The sequence below is a fragment of the Myotis yumanensis genome, unplaced genomic scaffold (assembly GCF_028538775.1).
Source record: "Myotis yumanensis isolate MYYU_CA2020_CCGP unplaced genomic scaffold, mMyoYum1.0.hap1 SCAF_5, whole genome shotgun sequence".
NCBI classification, from domain to species: domain Eukaryota; kingdom Metazoa; phylum Chordata; class Mammalia; order Chiroptera; family Vespertilionidae; genus Myotis; species Myotis yumanensis.
Window position 1 is genome coordinate 85,484,081 of NW_027223756.1, and position 18,071 is coordinate 85,502,151.

The 18,071-nt window shown below is 44.1% G+C and overlaps 1 protein-coding gene and 1 pseudogene across 1 annotated transcript in view; one reads left to right on the forward strand and one right to left on the reverse strand.

Annotated features, from left to right (window-relative positions):
- LOC139011467 (adhesion G protein-coupled receptor E2-like) overlaps positions 1 to 18,071 on the reverse strand; it is a 51,971-nt gene that overhangs the window by 24,803 nt on the left and 9,097 nt on the right. Inside the window, exons 5-15 of the mRNA XM_070417002.1 lie at positions 16,692 to 16,820; positions 15,919 to 16,065; positions 15,282 to 15,355; positions 15,107 to 15,184; positions 14,510 to 14,691; positions 5,740 to 5,956; positions 5,616 to 5,653; positions 5,408 to 5,534; positions 5,184 to 5,330; positions 3,450 to 3,836; positions 3,089 to 3,268 (exon numbers count right to left, since the gene is read on the reverse strand). Of these exons, the coding sequence (XP_070273103.1) occupies positions 3,089 to 3,268; positions 3,450 to 3,836; positions 5,184 to 5,330; positions 5,408 to 5,534; positions 5,616 to 5,653; positions 5,740 to 5,956; positions 14,510 to 14,691; positions 15,107 to 15,184; positions 15,282 to 15,355; positions 15,919 to 16,065; positions 16,692 to 16,820 (1,706 nt within the window). The remainder of the gene's footprint in view (positions 1 to 3,088; positions 3,269 to 3,449; positions 3,837 to 5,183; positions 5,331 to 5,407; positions 5,535 to 5,615; positions 5,654 to 5,739; positions 5,957 to 14,509; positions 14,692 to 15,106; positions 15,185 to 15,281; positions 15,356 to 15,918; positions 16,066 to 16,691; positions 16,821 to 18,071) is intronic.
- Positions 5,079 to 6,706, forward strand: LOC139010995 (D-3-phosphoglycerate dehydrogenase-like; annotated as a pseudogene).

Consider the following 18,071-nt stretch of genomic DNA (forward strand, 5'->3'; position numbering starts at 1 on the left):
GAAAACAAATCAATGAACAAAATGAGCACTTTACCAAACAGACTGAAAAAAAAGATCCAATCAGAAATCCTAGAAATGAAGCATGCAATTAAGGAGATTAAGAGTGAACTACTGAGCATAGACAACAGAGCCAACCAGATGGAGGAAAGAATTCATGATATTGAAGATAGGAATCTAGAAATGGTGCAGGGGGAGAAGAGAGAGACTTGAGCATAAAGAAAAACAAAAGAGCTCTATGAGAACTATATTACTCCATCAGAAAAAGCAATAATAGAATTATAGGTATTCTGGAAGAGGAGGAGAGGGAGCATGAAATGGAGAGTCTATTCAAACAAATAGTGGATAAGAACTTTCTAAACCTATAGAATGAACTAGATTCTTGAATCAAAAAAAGCAAACAAAATTCCTAGTTACCTCAATCCAAAGAGGCACTTGGTATTGAAGTGTCAAGAATTAATGACAAAGAAAAAATTCTCAAAGCAGCCAGTGACCTACAAAGGAAAACCCATTAGAATTTCATCTTATTTCTCAACAAAAACTCTATAAGCCAGTAGAGAGTGGAACCAAATATTCAAACATCTGAAAGAGAGAAATTACCAGCCACAAATAATATATCCAGCAAAAATATCTTTTCAATATGAAGGAGAAATAAGATGTTCTCAGACATACAGAAGATAAGGGTTTTTGTTTCACCGGAAAACCTCCATTGCAGGAAATACTCAAGAATGTTATTCTACCTGAAACAAAAATCAAAGGTCACAACTCTATGACTGAGACCACCAAAAACTTACAGCTTAAACAGGGATAATTTGTGAAAACAAAACCATAAAGGCGAAAGGGTGAAGGACTGAACTGGCAAAGGAGAATGAAGATCAGATGCACTCAAAAGAAAAAAGGCTACTGTATATAAGCAAATTTATTTTTTATAAACCTAATGGTAACCACACACAAAAATCTCCAAACCAGGACACATAGCTTAAAAAAAAGAGGAAACAGAGAGAAGAAGTATGGAATATCACCAAACAAAAACAACAGACAGAAACACAAAGGAAAAGCACCAATGGAGGCACAGAGCCACCAGAAAATAAAAGACAAAATGGCTATAGGAAATCCTTATACATAAATAATTACCCTAAATGTAAATGGTCTGAATTCACCTATAAAGAGGCACAGAGCGGCAGAGTGGATCAAAAAACAAAAGTCAACCAAATGCTGCAAGAGACACATCTAACCTGCAAAGGCAAAGGTAGATTCAAAGAAAATGGGTGGGAAATGATTCTACAAGCACAAAACATCCAAAGAAAAGCAGGTATAGCTATACTTATATCTGACAAAATAGATTTCAAAATAACAAAGATAGCAAGATACAAAGATAGCCACTTTAAAATGATAAAGGGTACACTACATCAAGAAAACATAACACTTCTTAATATATATGCAACCAATCAAGGAGCACTGAAATATATAAAACAGCTAATCATGGAATTAAAGGGAGAAACAGATCAACACAATCACAGTTGGGGACTTTAATACTCCATTGACAGCTTTAGACAAATCAACCAAACACAAAATCAATAAAGAAATATCAGCCTTAAATGAAACAATAGATCAAATGGACATAGTTGCCATTTACAATACTTTTCATCCCAAGACATCAGATTATACATTCTCTTACAGTGCACATGGAACATTCTGAAGGACAGACCATATATTGGGTCACAAAACTAGCATTAAGACATTCAAGAAGATTGAATTATACTAAGCATATTCTCCAACAATGATGCCTTAAAATTAGAAGGCAACGGCAAAGCCGGACCTGCATGCCTCCATGGTTGAGCATCGACCTATGAACCAGGAGGTCAGGGTTGGATTCCCAGTCAGGACACATGCCTGGGTTGCAGGCTTGATTCCCAGTCGGGGGCACATAGGAGACAGCCAATCCAAGATTCTCTCTCTCTTATCATTGATGTTTCTATCTCTCTCTCCCTTTTCCTTCCTCTCTGAAATCAATAATATTTATATTAGAGGCCTGTTGCAAGAAGAGATTCGTGCAATAGGCCTTCCCTTCCCTTCCCCAGTGCTGCTGGCACTGGTTTGCCTCTGGCAACTGGGACCCAGGCCTTCGCTCTGGCCGGGCTCTGGCTGGAGCTGGCACCAGAGCTGTCAGGCTTTGCTGCTCCAGCCCCGGGGTCGTCAGGCTTTGCTCCGCTGCTTGGAGCCTACATATGCAAATTAACTGCCATCTTTGATGGATTAATTTGCATACTCTCCTGATTGGCTGGTTAGTGTAGAGAAGGTATGGTCAATTTACATGTTTGTCTATTATTAGGTAAGATATATACATATATCGAAATCCACTGCACAAAAGAAGTAAAGAAACCCACAAATATAGGTTTAAACAACATACTGGAATTGAATCTGCAACCCTTCAGTGCATGGGCTGATACTCTAATGCAGGGGTCCTCAAACTTTTTAAACAGGGGGCCAGTTCACTGTCCCTCAGACCGTTGGAGGGCTGGACTACAGTTTAAAAAAAAACTATGAACAAATTCCTATGCACACTGCACATATCTTATTTTGAAGTAAAAAAACAAAACGGGGACAAATACAATATTTGTATTTGCATGTGGCCCGCGGGCCATAGTTTGAGGACCCCTGCTCTAACCACTGAGAACACTGGCCAGGGCTGGAGAATATCTCGATGTGAGGGAGCTTCTGCTGCTAGTCTCCAGGTAAGAGCATAGACACATTGTGAGAGGGTCTGAGAGAGGGCCACATAAGAAGGAATGCAGGGAGGCTCTAGTAGCTGAATGTGACCGCTGCTGCCAGCTAACAAGAGTGTAAAACCTCAGTCCTACAACCATAGGGAACTGAATTTTGCAAGCAACCAGGGAGCTCAGAGGAGGACAGAAAACCTCAGACGAGAGGCTTGTGTAAGATTCTGACTGGACAACCCAGGTGCACCATGTTTATTTATTGACTCACATAAATTGCAGAATGATAAATTATGTTTTTTTAGGTGTAACATGCATGGGAACTTATTACCTAGCAATAGACATTGAACAAAGTCCCTTCTCAAGGCTCTCACCTGCACATCATAGTGGGCCATGAGGACGGCAAAGCTGCTGAGGTGGCTGCATTGGCAGGTGGTGCTGGTGTCTCTGGTGCCCACCATCCAGCAGCCTTTGGTGGACCAATGACCACACCCCTTCTGGCCAGGCTCCAAGAAGACACAGAACACCTTCTGCTTTGGCCTCGGGGTCACTGTCTGTATGAACAGAGCAAGGTGTGAGCTGGTGATTAGGTACTCAGAAATGCTGACCCAAATCCTGCTTGTGATGGGATTTCCTGGGGAGATGATGCACCCATGGGAGAGCCCCTGAACTCCAAGACTGTGTCCAGGACTCAGGCCTCTTCCACACCCACAGCCCCATTTCACCAGCACTCACATGCTTGAAGACAAAGGTGACTGGGGAGCTGAGGTTCCAAGTGTCCTTGTTGCTCACAAAGGCGGATGTGACATCTGAGAGCAGGACGAAGGAGCCTTCCTGCTGCAGGACCTTGTGTGTCTCATGCAGAACTGACTGCTCCTCAGTTTCCAGGAAAAGGGGGGCCTCAACCAGCAACTTTCCCATCCCTGGAGAGGTGACAAGGCCCCCCACAGAAGAGCCTACAAGACAAGAACAAGGTTCACATCTTGGGTTGTCCCAAAGGCCCCCTTCCTTCTGGGATGCATTCTCTCCTTTGACCAACCACAGCCCATACTTCTCTTTAATACTTAATTCTCTGTTTGTCATGTCCTTTGGTGTCTTGTTCCACTGTGAAGCCTCATTGACCTTCTCTCCATATCAGTTATTACCTGAGTCACCTGAGTCCTGCACCACATCCCAGTTCACCAGCATCTTTGCCTGATTATTGCTCAGGGTGACATTCTTGTCTCCTTGCTCCTTTACCTCTAGGAACAGTTCTATGAGTTGTGGGAGTTAATAAGGGAGTTAGATTAGTGACTGTGCCAGCAGTTGTTGCCATAATACCATTTTTATGTATAGACATATTTTTATATATATTATGTTACACTATATACCAAGTGTTATCTGAAATATTGTTATAGGTATACCAAATAATGCCATATCTATATATATAAAAGTCTAATATGCAAATTGTCCCCACAGGAGTTTGACTGGGGAACTGATCGCTTACTATGATGTGTGTTGACCACCAGGGGGCAGCGCTAAATGAAGGCCCAGGCTGGCTGCCAGCAGCCAGGGGAGGGAGGCCCTGGCTTGCAGCAGGAAGGCCCCGATTGGGCCTGATCACTGGCCCCCTAGGGACCCTACCCATGCACGAATTTTGTGCACTGGGCCTCTAGTTATATTATAACAGTACACATATTTTGTATACATAATAATGATATATATATATATTTATATATATATATCCACCAATCATCTGAATTTACAAAGGATTATAAGAGAAATTATGAGCAATTATTCAACAACAAATTATATAACCTGAATGAAATAAAAAAATTCCTTCAAAGCTATGAACTATAAATGTAACTGAAGAACTAGAGTCTGAACATACCTGGCACAAGTAAGGAGATTGAATTCGTAATTAAAACTTTCTAAAATTGCCCTAGATGGTTTGGCTCAGTAGATAGAGCATTGGCCTGTGGACTAAGGGTCCTGGGTTCTATTTCAGTCAAGGGCACATGCCCAGGTTACTAGATCCTCAGTAGAGGACATGTTTCTCTCTACCGATCCTCTCCCTTCCTGTCTGAAATAAATACAAATATATATATTTTTAAAAACCAAACAACTTTGAAAAAGTGAAGACTTGCATTTGACTAATCATTTTAGAAAGAATTAACACAAATTCTTTTAAACTCCTAAAGAACAGAATGAAAAGGAACACTAAGTAATTTTATGAGGCCACAATTACTCTAAAAACAAAACCAAAAAAGACATCAAAAGAAAACAAGGCCCAGTAACACAAGCCTGGCCTTCAGAACAGTAGCTTCTCGGAGCAGAGGTGTTTCTGTCCAGGGAGAGTGGTCGATCCTGAGGCCGGCTCCAGCAATGGCCTTTGCAAATCTGCAGAAAGTGCTCATCGGTGACAGCCTGGACCCTTGCTGCCAGAAGATCCTGCAAGATGGAGGGCTGCAGGTGGTGGAGAAGCAGAACCTGAGCAAAGAGGAGCTGATAGCCAAGCTGCAGGACTGGGAAGGCCTTATCGTGTGCTTGGCCACCAAGGTGACTGCGGATGTCATCAAAGCAGCAGAGAAGCTCCAGGTAGTGGGCAGGGCCGGCACCGGCGTGGACAACGTGGATCTGGAGGCCGCCACGAGGAAGGGCATCCTGGTCATGAACACTCCCAATGGGAACAGTCTCAGTGCTGCGAAGCTCACCTGTGGGGTGATCATGTGTCTGGCCAGGCAGATTCCCCAGGCGACGGCTTCGATGAAGGCTGGCAAATGGGACCGAAAGAAGTTCATGGGCACCGAGTTGAATGGAAAGACCCTGGGAATTCTTGGCCTGGGGAGGATGGGGAGAGAGGTGGCCGTCGGATGCAGTCCTTTGGGATGAAAACTGTAGGGTACGACCCCATCATCTCACCAGAGGTCTCGGCCTCCTTCGTCGTACAGCAGCTGGCCCTGGAGGAGATCTGGCCCCTCTGTGACTTCATCACCGTGCACACCCCTCTCCTGCCCTCCACTACAGGCCTGTTGAACGACAGCACCTTCGCCCTGTGCAAGAAGGGCGTGCACGTGTTGAACTGCGCCCGCGGAGGGATCGTGGACGAGATCGCCCTGCTCCGGGCCCTGCAGTCGGGGCAGTGCGCGGGCGCAGCGCTGGACATGTTCACGGAGGAGGCGCCGCGGACTGCGCCTTGGTGGACCACGAGAATGTCATCAGCTGCCCCCACCTGGGCGCCAGCACCAAGGAGGCCCATAGCGCTGCGGGGAGGAGATCGCTGTCCAGTTCGTGGACATGGTGAAGGGGAGAGCCCTCGCGGGGGTTGTGAATGCCCAGGCCCTTACCATCGCCTTCTCTACGCACACCAAACTTTGGCTCGGTCTGGCCGAAGCTCTGGGGACTCTGATGCGAGCCTGGGCATGGTCCCCCAAAGGGACCATCCAGGTGGTAACGCAGGGCTTATCCCTGAAGAATGCTGGGAACTGCCTGAGCCCCGCAGTCATTGTCGGCCTCCTCAAAGACGCTTCCAATCATGCGGATGTGAACTTGGTGAACACCAAGCTGCTGGTGAAGGAGGGCGGCCTCAGTGTAACCTTCTCCCATAACCCCGCTGTGCCAGGAGAGCAAGGATACAGGGAAGGCCTCCTGAGCGTGGCCCTGGCAGGTGCCCCCTATGAGGCTGTGGGCTTTGTCCAGGGCACCACACCTGTGCTGCAGGCACTCAACGGAGCTGGAGCTGCCTTCAGACCAGAAGTGCCTCTCAGCAGGGGTCTGCCCCTGCTCCTGTTCCGGGCTCAGCCCTCCAACCCTGCCTGCTGCCTACCATGATTGGGCTCCTGGCAGAGGCAGGTGTGCAGCTGCTGTCCTACCAGACCTCGCTGGTGTCCGACAGGGAGACCTGGCATGTCATGAGCATCTCTTCCCTGCTGCCCAGCCTGGACGCCTGGAAGCAGCATGTGACCGAGGCCTTTCAGTTCTATTTCTGACCTTGGGGCTCACCGGGACCAGCCTTGGGGGCTTTGTGATCAACATTGAGAGGTCACATTCCCGGAGCTTGACACCACTTCTGTGGTCTGACCCCTGTAATAACCACCTAATAAAACAGCCCACCCCCCCCACCCCACCCCCCACCCCCCAAAAAGAAAGAAAACAAAACTATAGATTATTAACTCTTATGAACATCGATGCAAAAATCTTCAACAAAATATCAGTAATAACTTTATCAAAGAAAGCTCATGACTTGTCCACTGAAAGCTATAAAATTGCTAAGGAAATTTAAAAACCCTGAATAAATTGAAAAGTATCCAGTGATTATGAATTGGAAGACAATATTTTAAACATGGCAATCTTCTCAAAAGTGATCTACAGATTCAATGCAATACTAACAATATTCCAATAGCATTTCTTTTTTGCAAAAATGGAAAAGCTCATCCTAAAATTCATATGGTATTGCAAGAGGCCCCAATACCCAAACACTATTGAAAATGAAAAACAAAGTTGGAGGACTCACACTTCCTGATTTCAAAACTTATACAGTAATCAGAGCAGTATGGTGCTGCCATATACGTAGACATATAAACCAACAAAATAAAATTGTGAGTCTAGAAATAAACCCATTTATTCATGTCAACTAATTTTCAGCAATCCCCTTCAATGAAGGGGAAAGAATAGTTTATGCACAAGCAAAAAATGGAAGATGCACCCATACCTCACAAAATACACAAAAATCCGGTAAAAAGGCATCAAAGGCCTATATTTAAGAGCTAAAAATAAAACATTAGGCCCGGCCCAGGTAGCTCAGCGGTTGAGCATTACCCAGGAATCAAGAAGCCGCTGGCTCAATTCCCAGTCAGGGCACATGCCCGAGTTACAGGCTCAATCCCCTGTGGTGTGTGTGCAGGAAGCAGCCAATCAATGACACTTTTTTCTCATTGATGTTTCTATCTCTCTATCTCTCTCCCTTCCTCTCTCTCTAAAAAAAAATCAATAAAAACATTAAAAAGACAATAAAAATGGAACAGTTATTAGAAAACACAGTAATAAATCTTCATGGCCTTGAGTTTGGCAATCAATTCTTAGATATGACGCAAAATGTACAAACAAGAAAAGAAAAAATATCCATTTTGAGTTTATTTTTGTGAATGGTGTAAGTTGGTGGTCTAGTTTCATTTTTTTGCATGTATCTGTCCAATTTTCCCAACATCATTTATTGAAGAAACTGTCTTGACTCCATTGTATGTTCATGCCTCCTTTGTGGAATATTAATTGAGCATAGTGGTTTAAGGTTGATTTCTGGGTTCTCTATTCTATTACATTGATCTATATGTCTGTTCTTGTGCCAGTACCAGGCTGTTTTGAGAACAGTGGCTTTGTAATACAGCTTGATATCTGGTATTGAGATCCCACCTACTTTGTTCTTCTTTCTCAGGATTACTGCAGCTATTCGGGGTCTTTTTTTATTCCAGATGAATATTTGGAAATTTTGTTCTAGGTCTGTGAAATATGCCGTTAGTATTTTAATGGGGAGTGCATTGAACCTATAGATTGCCTTGGGTATTATGGACATTTTGATGATGTTGATTCTACCAATCCATGAACACGGTATGTTCTTTCATCTGTTTATGTCTTCCTCTATCTCTTTTATCAGTGTCCTGTAGTTTTCCACATATAGGTCTTTTACCTCCTTAATTAAGTTTATTCCTAGGTATCTTAATTTTTTTGGTGCGATGGTAAATTGGATTGCTTTTTTAGTCTCTATTTCTTTAAGTTCATTATTGGTGTATAGAAATGCCATACATTTCTTGGCATTAATTTTGTATCCTGCTACATTGCCGAATTCATTTATTAAGTCTAATAATTTTTTGATGGAGTCTTTAGGGTTTTCTATGTACAGTATCATGTCATCTGCGAATAAGGACAGTTTTACATCTTCTTTTCCAATTTGGATGCCTTTTATTTCTTCTTCTTGTCTGATTGTGATGGCTAGTACGTCCAGTACTATGTCAAACAGGAGTGATGAAAGTGGACATCCCTGTCTTGTTCCTGTTCTTAGGGGGAAATGAGTTTAGTTTTTGCCCATTGAGTATGTTCTTGGCTGTGGGTTTGTCATATCTGGCTTTTATTATGTTAAGGAATAATCAATCCTTCTATTCCTACCTTGCTGAGAGTTTTTATCAAGAAAGGGTGTTGGATTTTGTCAAATGCTTTTTCTGCATCAATTGATATAACTATGTGATTTTTTTTCTTTCAATTTGTTTATGTGATGTATCACGTTTATTGATTTTCGGATATTGTAACATCCTTGCATCACTGGGATAAATCCTACTTGGTCATGGTGTATGATCTTTCTGATGTACTGCTGGATCTGATTTGCTAGGATTTTGTTGAGGATTTTGGCATCTATATTCATAAGGGATATTGGCCTGTAATTCTCATTCATTGTGTTGTCTTTATCTGGTTTTGGTATTAGTGTGAGGCTATCTTCATAGAATGAGCTTGGAAGTGTTTCTTCCTCTTGAATTTTTTGGACTAGTCTGAGGAGGATAGGTTTTAGTTCTTCCTTGAATGTTTGGTAAAACTCCCCTGTGAAGCCGTCTGGTCCTGGGCTTTTGTTTGCTGGAAGCTTTTTGATGACTGCTTCAATTTCTTCCATAGTCATTGCCCTATTAAGATTTTTAGAATCTTCCTGATTGAGTTTTCAAAGGTTGTATTTTTCTAGGAATATGTCTATTTCCTCCAGGTTGTCTAATTTGTAGGAATAAAGTTGTTCATAGTATTTTTTAACAACCCTTTAAATTTCTGTGGGGTCTGTTATTATTTCGCCCCTTTCATTTCTTATTTTGTTTATTTGGGTCCTCTCTCTTTGCTTCTTGGTGAGCCTGGCTAGAGGTTCATCAATCTTGTTTATTTTTTCCAAGAACCAGCTCTTGGTTTCATTGATCTTTGGTATTGTTTTTTTGGTCTTTATGTCATTCATTTTTGCTCTGATCTTTATTATCCTCTTCCTTCTGCTCACTCTGGGCTTTTCTTGTTGCTCTCTTTCTAATTCTTTGAGTTGTAGAGTTAGATAATTTACTGCCATTTTTTTTTTTTTCTTTTAGGTAGGTCTGTAGAGCTATAAACCTCCCCCTCAGGACTGCTTTCATTGTGTCCCATAGATTTTGGATTGTTGTGTCTTTATTGTCATTAGTTTCCCGGATGTTTTTAGTGTCTTCTTTGATCTCTTTGGTGACCCAACCATTGTTTAATAGCATGCCATTTAGCTTCCAAGTGTTTGAATTTTTTGGATTGTTTTTATTGTAGTTTATTTCTAATATTATGCCATTGTGGTCTGAGAAGATGCTTGATATGATTTCAATCTTCTTGAATTTGGGGACACTTTGCTAATGACACAATATGTGGTCTATTTTTGAATATGTCCCATGTGCACTTGAGAAGAACGTATATTCCATGGCTTTGGGGGTGAAATTTTCTGAAGATGTCAGTTAAATCCATCTGATCTAGTGAGTCATTTAGGATTGCTGTTTCTTTGCTGATTTTTTATCTAGAGGATTTATCCAGTGATGTCAGTGGTGTATTAAAGTCCACTACTATGATTGTATTGTTGTCAATATTTCCCTTGATATCTTCCAGGAGTTTTTTTTTATGTATCTGGGTGCTCCTGCATTGGGTGTATATATGTTTATCAGGGTTATATCCTCTTGTTGTATCGATCCCTTTGGTATTATGAAGTGGCCTTCCTTATCTCTTGTTATGGCCTTCATTTTGAGGTCTATTTTTTAAGATATAAGTATTGCTACCCCAGCTTTTTTTTCATTTCCATTTGCCTGAAAGATATTTTTCCATCCCTTCACTTTCAGTATGTGTGAGTCCCTTGTTCTGAGGTGGGTCTCTTGTAGACAGCAAATGTATGGGTCATGTTTTTTTATCCATTCAGCCACTCGAGGTCTTTTGATTGGAGCATTTAGTCCATTTTCATTTAAAGTTATTATTGAAAAGTACTTGTTTGTAGCCATTTTTATTTTTTGTGCTTCTGTTTTCTCTTACCTTTTTATTTCTTCTTCTTACACCAGTTCCTTTAGCATTCTTGCATTGCTGGTTTGGTAGTGATAAACTCCTTTAACCTTTTTTTGTCTGTGAAGCTCCTTATTTCCCCTTCAATTTTGAATGATAGCCTTGCTGGATAGAGTATTCTTGCATTCATTCCTTTGCTTTGCATCACTTTGTAAATTTCCTTCTGTTCTTTTCTGGCCTGATGTGTTTCTGTTGAGAAATCATTTGATAATCTAATGGGAGATCCCTTTTATGTAACTTTCTGTCTCTCTCTTGCAGCCTTTAAGATTCTGTCTTTGTCCTGAACATTTGCCATGGTAATTATGATGTGTCTTAGTGTGGGTCTTTTTGGATTTATCTTGTTTGGGACTCTCTGTGCTTGTGTGACTTTTTTCTTCCCCACATCAGGGAATTTTTCAGACAATATTTCTTCAAATAGGTTTTCTAACCCTTGTTCCTTTTCCTGTTGTTCTGGACCCCTATTATTCGTATGTTGCTTTTTTTTTTATTTCATGTGGTCCCATAGCTCCCATAGGCTCAACATAATATGAGAAACCATAAAAATACTAGAGGATTCTACAAGCAGCAAAATAGCAGACATATGCCAAAGCAATTTCTTCACTGATACTGCTCCTAGGGCAATGGAAACTAAAGAGAAAATAAACAAATGGGACTACATCAAAATAAAAATCTTCTGCACAGCAAAAGAAACCATCAACAAAACAACAAGAAAACCCACTGTGTGGGAGAACATATTTGCCAATGTTATCACTGATAAGGGTTTAATCTTCAACATTTACAGGGAACTCATACAATTAAACAAAAAGGAAGATAAACAACCCAATCAAAAAATGGGCAACAGACCTAAAACTTTTCAAAAGAAGACAGAAGGAAGGCCAAGAGACATATGAAAATATGCTCAAAGTCACTAATCATCCGAGAGATGCAAATCAAAACAACCATGCGGTACCATCTCTCTCCTGTCAGAATGGCTATCATCAACAAATCAACAAATGACAAGTGCTGGCAATAATGTGGAGAAAGAGGAACACTTGTGCACTGCTGGTGGGAATGCAGACTGGTCCAGTCACTGTGGAGAACAGTATGGAGTTTCCTCAAAAAACTAAAAATGGAACTCCCATTTGACCCAGTGATCCCACTTTTAGGAATATATCCCAAGAAACTAGAAACACCAATCAGAAAGGATATGTGCACCCCTATGTTTATAGCAGCACAATTCACCATAGCTAAGATTTGGAAACAGCCTAAGGGCCCATTAGTAGATGAATGGATTAGAAAACTGTGGTACATCTACACAATGGAATACTACAGAGTGGTAAAAAAGAAGGAATTCTTACCATTTGCAGCAGCATGGATGGATCTGGAGAGCATTATGCTAAGTGAAGTAAGCCAGTTAGAGAGAGACAAGTATCACATGATCTCACTCATATGGAATATAATGAACAACATAAATTAATTAACAAAAACAGATCCAGAGACAGAAAACCATGGATCAGACTGTCAAATCCCAGAGGGAAGGTAGGGGAGAGTGGGGATAAGGGGGAAAGATCAACCAAAGGACTTGTATGCATGCATATAGGCCTAACTAATGGACACAGAAAACAGGGAGGTGAGGGCATGAGTTGGGGAGGTCGGGGATGGGGGGGGGGTTATGGTGGGATAAGGACACATATGTAATACCTTAATCAATAAAGAAATTTTAAAAAATAAATAAATAAATAAAATGGGCTTTATCAAATTTAATGCATCTATTTATTAAAGTAAAAAGACTATGAAGAAAGGGAAAAGAATCTATAGGATGAGAAAACATATTAGCAAATCACATGTCTCACAAGGGTCCTCTAGAAAATATATAAAGAACACTTAAAAAGAAACAACAAAAAGCCAAACAACCCAATTAAAAAATAGGCAAAGGACTTGAACAGACATTTCTCAAAAAAAGATACACAAATGTTCAATAATCACATGAAAAGATATTAAATATCACTAGTCATTAGGGAAATGCAAATCAAAACCTTAACGAGATGTCACCTGACACACTAGAAAGGCTTTAATAAAACCAAAACAAAATGGAAGTAACACATTTTGCTGAGGATGCGAAGGTTGGCATCCTTGCACATTGCTTGGGGTAGGGAGTATATGTACAATGGTGCAGCCATTTTGGAAAAATAGTTTGGTGATTTCTAAATGTTGGTCATATAATTAGCATATCACTCAGCAATTCCACTCCTACATATGGACTTAAAGAACTGACATAGTTATTCAAAAAGAAACTTACACACCAATATCATAGTAACTCTATTCACAACAGTCAAAAGGTGGCAACAATCCAATGCCCATAAATGGATGAATGGATAAACAAATGGTGGTGTACACATGCAATGGAATAGTATTCAACCATTAGATATATGCTACCACGTGGATGACTTTGAAAACAGTATGCTAGGTGAAAGAAGCCAGACTATAAGGTCATGTATTGTATGATTCTATTTATATGAAATATACAGAATCAACTAATTCATAGAGACAGAAAACAGATAAATGCTTGCCAAGGGCTGGGGGTGGGGCAGGAACTGGAATGAGAAGTAACTGCTTAGTGGGTACAGTGTTCACTTCTGGGATGATGAAAATACTTTAGAAATAGAGGTGATGGCCTGGGCAGTATGGCTCAGTGGTTGAACATCAACCCATAAACCAGGAGGTCACACTTAGATTCTGGATCAGGGCACATGCCCAGCTTTCTGGCTCAATCCCCAGTAAGATACATGCAGGAGGCAGCTACTTTAAAAAATATATATATATCTATATATATTTTATTATTGATAATATTACAGATATCTCCCATTTCCCCTTCCTTTACCCTCCTCGTCCCAAGCCATACCCCCACCCTCCAATTTTCACTACCCTATTGCCAGTGTCCATGGGCTATGCATATACGTATATCTTTGGTTTATCTTATCATTGATGTTTCTATCTCTCTCTCCCTCTTCCTTTATTTGAAAGCAACAAAAACATATTAAAAAAATAAAGAAATAGAGGTGATAATTGTACAACTCTGTGAATGTATGAAATGTCACTGAATTGTACACTTTGATTAAAATAGTGGATTTTATGTTATGTGAAATTTCCTCAATAAAACAAATTACTTAAATATCAGATAATATTAAATTGTATTCCTCCAAATTTCATAATTTGTTTTCTTTTGAAGCCATTTCTGTTTTATCTTAAATTATAAAGCATAATTACTAGAGGCCCAATGCATGGAAATTCGTGCTCTGGGGAGTGAGGGGGGGCTCCCTCAGCCCTGGCATGTGCCCTCTCGCAGTCCAGGAGCCCTCGGAGGGATATCTGACTGATGGCTAAGCTGGCAGTTGGAGCGCTCACCAGCCATAAGCCTGGCTTCTGCCTGAGTGGTGCTCCCCCTGTGGGAGCGCACTGACCCCCAGGGGGCAGCGCCTGTGTTGAGCATCTGCCCTCTGGTGGTCAGTGCATGTCATAGCTGTTCTGCCGTTTGGTCTATTTGCATATTAGCCTTCTATTTTATAGGATTTCATCTCCTGATAATATTACAATGAAACTGTTTAGTATTGATAATTTTTTTCATTTTCTTTTCATCTTTTATCTTAGTATGTTTATGAGAGTAACAGGGAGGTACAAGTGTGATCACTCAGCTCCAGTGGATGGGAAGAGGAATGAGGTGAGGAGCAGACAGAACAGAACCTGGGGGCAGGCGGGGTTACTTGCCTGTTCCTGCAGCTGTCCTGAAGGTCAGTGGCCCATTGGGCAGGGCCTTGCTCAGCTCTCTCAGGACGTGCTCCCGGCCAGTCAGCAGGTTAGTGGCCACACAGTGCTGCTCTGAAGGAGGCAGAGTAAGCAGGTCCCCCGAGTTCTCCAGCATATTATCCACCTCCTGTATGATGTCCTGGGGGCATGGGGACACAGAACCAGTGGATCTTGTGCCAGAGAAGCTTCAGGAAGACCCTTCCCATTCATCTTCTAAGAACAGGCCCTAAAGCCTGTCTATTTGGGAATAAAGGTGGTACCCGATGGTATTCCCTGGGTCTTTGCTAGTGAAATCTCCACTCAGAGGTCAAACCCTGGTCATGACTACCAAGGACAATGCAAACTCAGTGGCCAGAACAAGAGGAAAGGTGTTAGTAGGTGTACGTGGGTCTAACAGTGAGTACAAATACTTGGTCTGCTCTTCCCACCCACCCTGGGACAGTGGGGCCTCAGAGCAGGGCGACATTGTGTTGGGGTCAGTCTCCTTCCAGAACAAAGCTTCCTTGAGACTCTATGGGATGCCTCCACCTGCCTCCCCTGGGTCCTGTCCTTACCTGGATGGTGTCCTGGGCCGAGGCAGACATGAAGTCTCTGCGCAGGTCCTGGACTCTTTCAAAGAAGTGAGAGAGACTCTGGGGAAAGAGAAGAAGAGGCCTTAGCGGGTCTCATACATGGTTGGGGGAGCGTGTGGGAAGTGGGTGGATGGTGGGCTGAGTGGACGGACCTTGCCTTCTGGTCCCGGCTGGAGTCACTCACCTGGCTCTTGATTCCAGGGGGCGGGATCCAGGTGGGGAAGAAGATCGCTGCAGGGGACAGAACAGCTGTCCACTAGGTGTGTGTGAGTGTGTGTGTGTGTGTGTGTGTGTGTGTGTGTTGGAGGCAGGATCAAGCTCGACTTTCACACTGAGTAGTCCTTTGTTTATTCAGCAATCTGGGCCCCTCTCCTCTCCGTGCCCCACCCCCTTCCCGTGTCCAGTCCCCCTCCCCACCACACCTTGGCTGGAGGTGATGAAACCTGCTGACTGCACATCCCTGAGTGGCGGTCACAGGGGTTATGGGAAGTGTGCAGAGTCCTGACCCACAGCCGGTAAGCCCTCACAGAGGTACAGGTTGTGAGATATTAGATACCTTTGTCCCAGTTACTAATTAGCTGCTGCCTGGGGTCCCCCAGGAGCCTTTCTCTTGGTACTCCAGCTCCTTCTGCAGGACCCCAAGATCTTCTTCCATTTAGTCTCAAAGAATGGAAGCCTGGCCCCGCAGGGCACCCCCAGCATTCATTCTGCTGGGTTAGTGTGGGTGCCCATGAATATGTGATCAGGTGGCTTTGGTTGTGGGTCTTTGGGAATGTGAGATCTGAACTCCGAACCTTCACAGACGGTGTTGTTTGGGCCATTGGGGGACCCAGGAATCGGCTTCCAGCCAGGGCGGCAGCGGCACTCATAGCTGCCCACATTGTTGAGGCAGTGGGTGGTTTTGTGGCAGGGGTTTTGTCCTGAGGTACATTCATTCACATCTGAGGACAAAGCCAGAGTGTCAGGCCCTCCCCATACCCACTTCTCATTGCCTGACGATCCCACCATTAGTACTCATGCCACCATCTGGTGACCTTCAACTTCACCCTCAAAGCATATTACGGTGGCCTACTGACAAGATGGACACGACAGGCACCATGGTCTCCAGTTTATAGGTGGCAAATTGAGGAGTTAAACTGAGTCATGAAGGCTGAACTTCCTGAACAAGAACTCTTGCCTATTCCCTCCTGACTGCTGGGCTAGGTCTCCTTCTGGGAACCAGAAGTCACAGCTCTGACCTAACTCACATGAGAATTCTCATCACTTCCTGCCAGTACAGGGGGTGCCTTCAGGGGGTCAGAGGTGCATTTTCACCACACCAAGGAAAAATGAGGAAAGGGAAGGGTCTGGGGGTGCTCACAGGGGCTCCACAAAGAAACCCCAGGCCCAGAGGGCCCTTCCACCGCCCTACTCTGTGGCAGGACTTTTCAGGGAGGTGAATCCTTAGGCAGGGCCTTGGCAGGGAACCTGAGAATCTTCTCCTGCCTCCTGGGGCTGCGGGACCTGCGTCGGCTCCTTCCCCAGCTCCATCCAGTCCAGCCTCACAGCGTCCTCCCGGGGTCTCTACCTTTGCACAGCTTCGGGTCCTCTGGGGCGAACTCAAATCCTGGTGGGCACGTGCAGGTGTAGCTGCCATGGGTGTAGACACAGTTGCTGCGGCTTTTACAGATTCTGGGGTTCAGACATTCGTCCATGTCTGCAAGGGGAAGGAGAGGGTGATGGATGCCTGCAGCTGTGGGCAGCCTTCAAGGCTGGGAGTCAGCCACGTTTCCTGCCATAGAAGCGTCTGAAGGCCCCACTGCTTCCTCCCAGGCAAGTGGTGCCTTTTCTAATTCACATGGAGGTGTCCTGTGGGTGAGCATGCTGGCCTAAATGCTATGTTGTCCAGATGTGGCCAGAAGCGATCCAATTCTTCTGTCTCACTCCCTCCACCTCCCCCACCCGGGCAGCTCCCAGCTAGGGCAGGGACATCACCGCCACCTGTGTCCCAGCCTGAGGACTTGGGCAAAGGCCAGGCTGGGCCTTCCTGGAACCAAGTGCGGGAGAAGTGCTGCAGGCCCTGAGCAGGCTTGTTTCGGTGGCCTTGGTCCTGACTCCCCCGGGTGGTGCTGTGGGCTGAGCTCTCCTTGGAATCCTGGTGACTCTGCTGAGACAGCGCTCTCCCATCCACACGACTTCTGAGACTCCAGTCCATGGAGATGGACCGAGAACCACCCCTGAGCCTGATCCCTCGAGGACAAGGCTTTTAGGCCGGGCCCAGAATGTGAAAATGATGCCAGATAGGCCAGGGCCACCTGGACAGTGGGTGCCAGGCCATGAGGGCAGTGGGACTGACATCCAGCCATGCAGTCTTTTTTTTTTTTTTTTTTTAATATTTAAATAATTTTTATTTCTTAAAGTATTACAAAGAGTATTACATATGTCTCCTTTTTTCCCCCCCTTGACATTCCCCCGGCCCCTACCCCCCGCCCCCCCCCGCCCCGTGTCTTGTGTCCATTGGTTAATCTTATATGCATGCATATAAGTCCTTCAGTTGGTCTCTTAATCCCCCCCCCCAACCCTCCCCAGGCTTCCCACTGTAGTTTAACATTCTGTTCAATGTTGCTCTGCTTCTGTATCTACCCCTGTACATCAGTCCATACTGGTCCCCTTTATTTGTCCCAACCTCACTGGAGTAGTCTCAACCTCACCAGGGCCGTCTGAGCCTCACCAGGGCCGTTTCAACCTCACCGGGGCCGTCCCTACCTCACGGGGGCCATTTCAACCTGACCGGGGTTGTCCCTACCACACCGGGGCCGTTTCGACCTGACCGGGGTCGTCCCTACCTCACGGGAGCCGTTTCAACCTCACCGGGGTCGTCCCTACCTCACGGGGGCCGTTTCAACCTCACCGGGGTTGTCCCTACCACACCGGGGCTGTTTCAACCTGACCGGGGTTGTCCCTACCA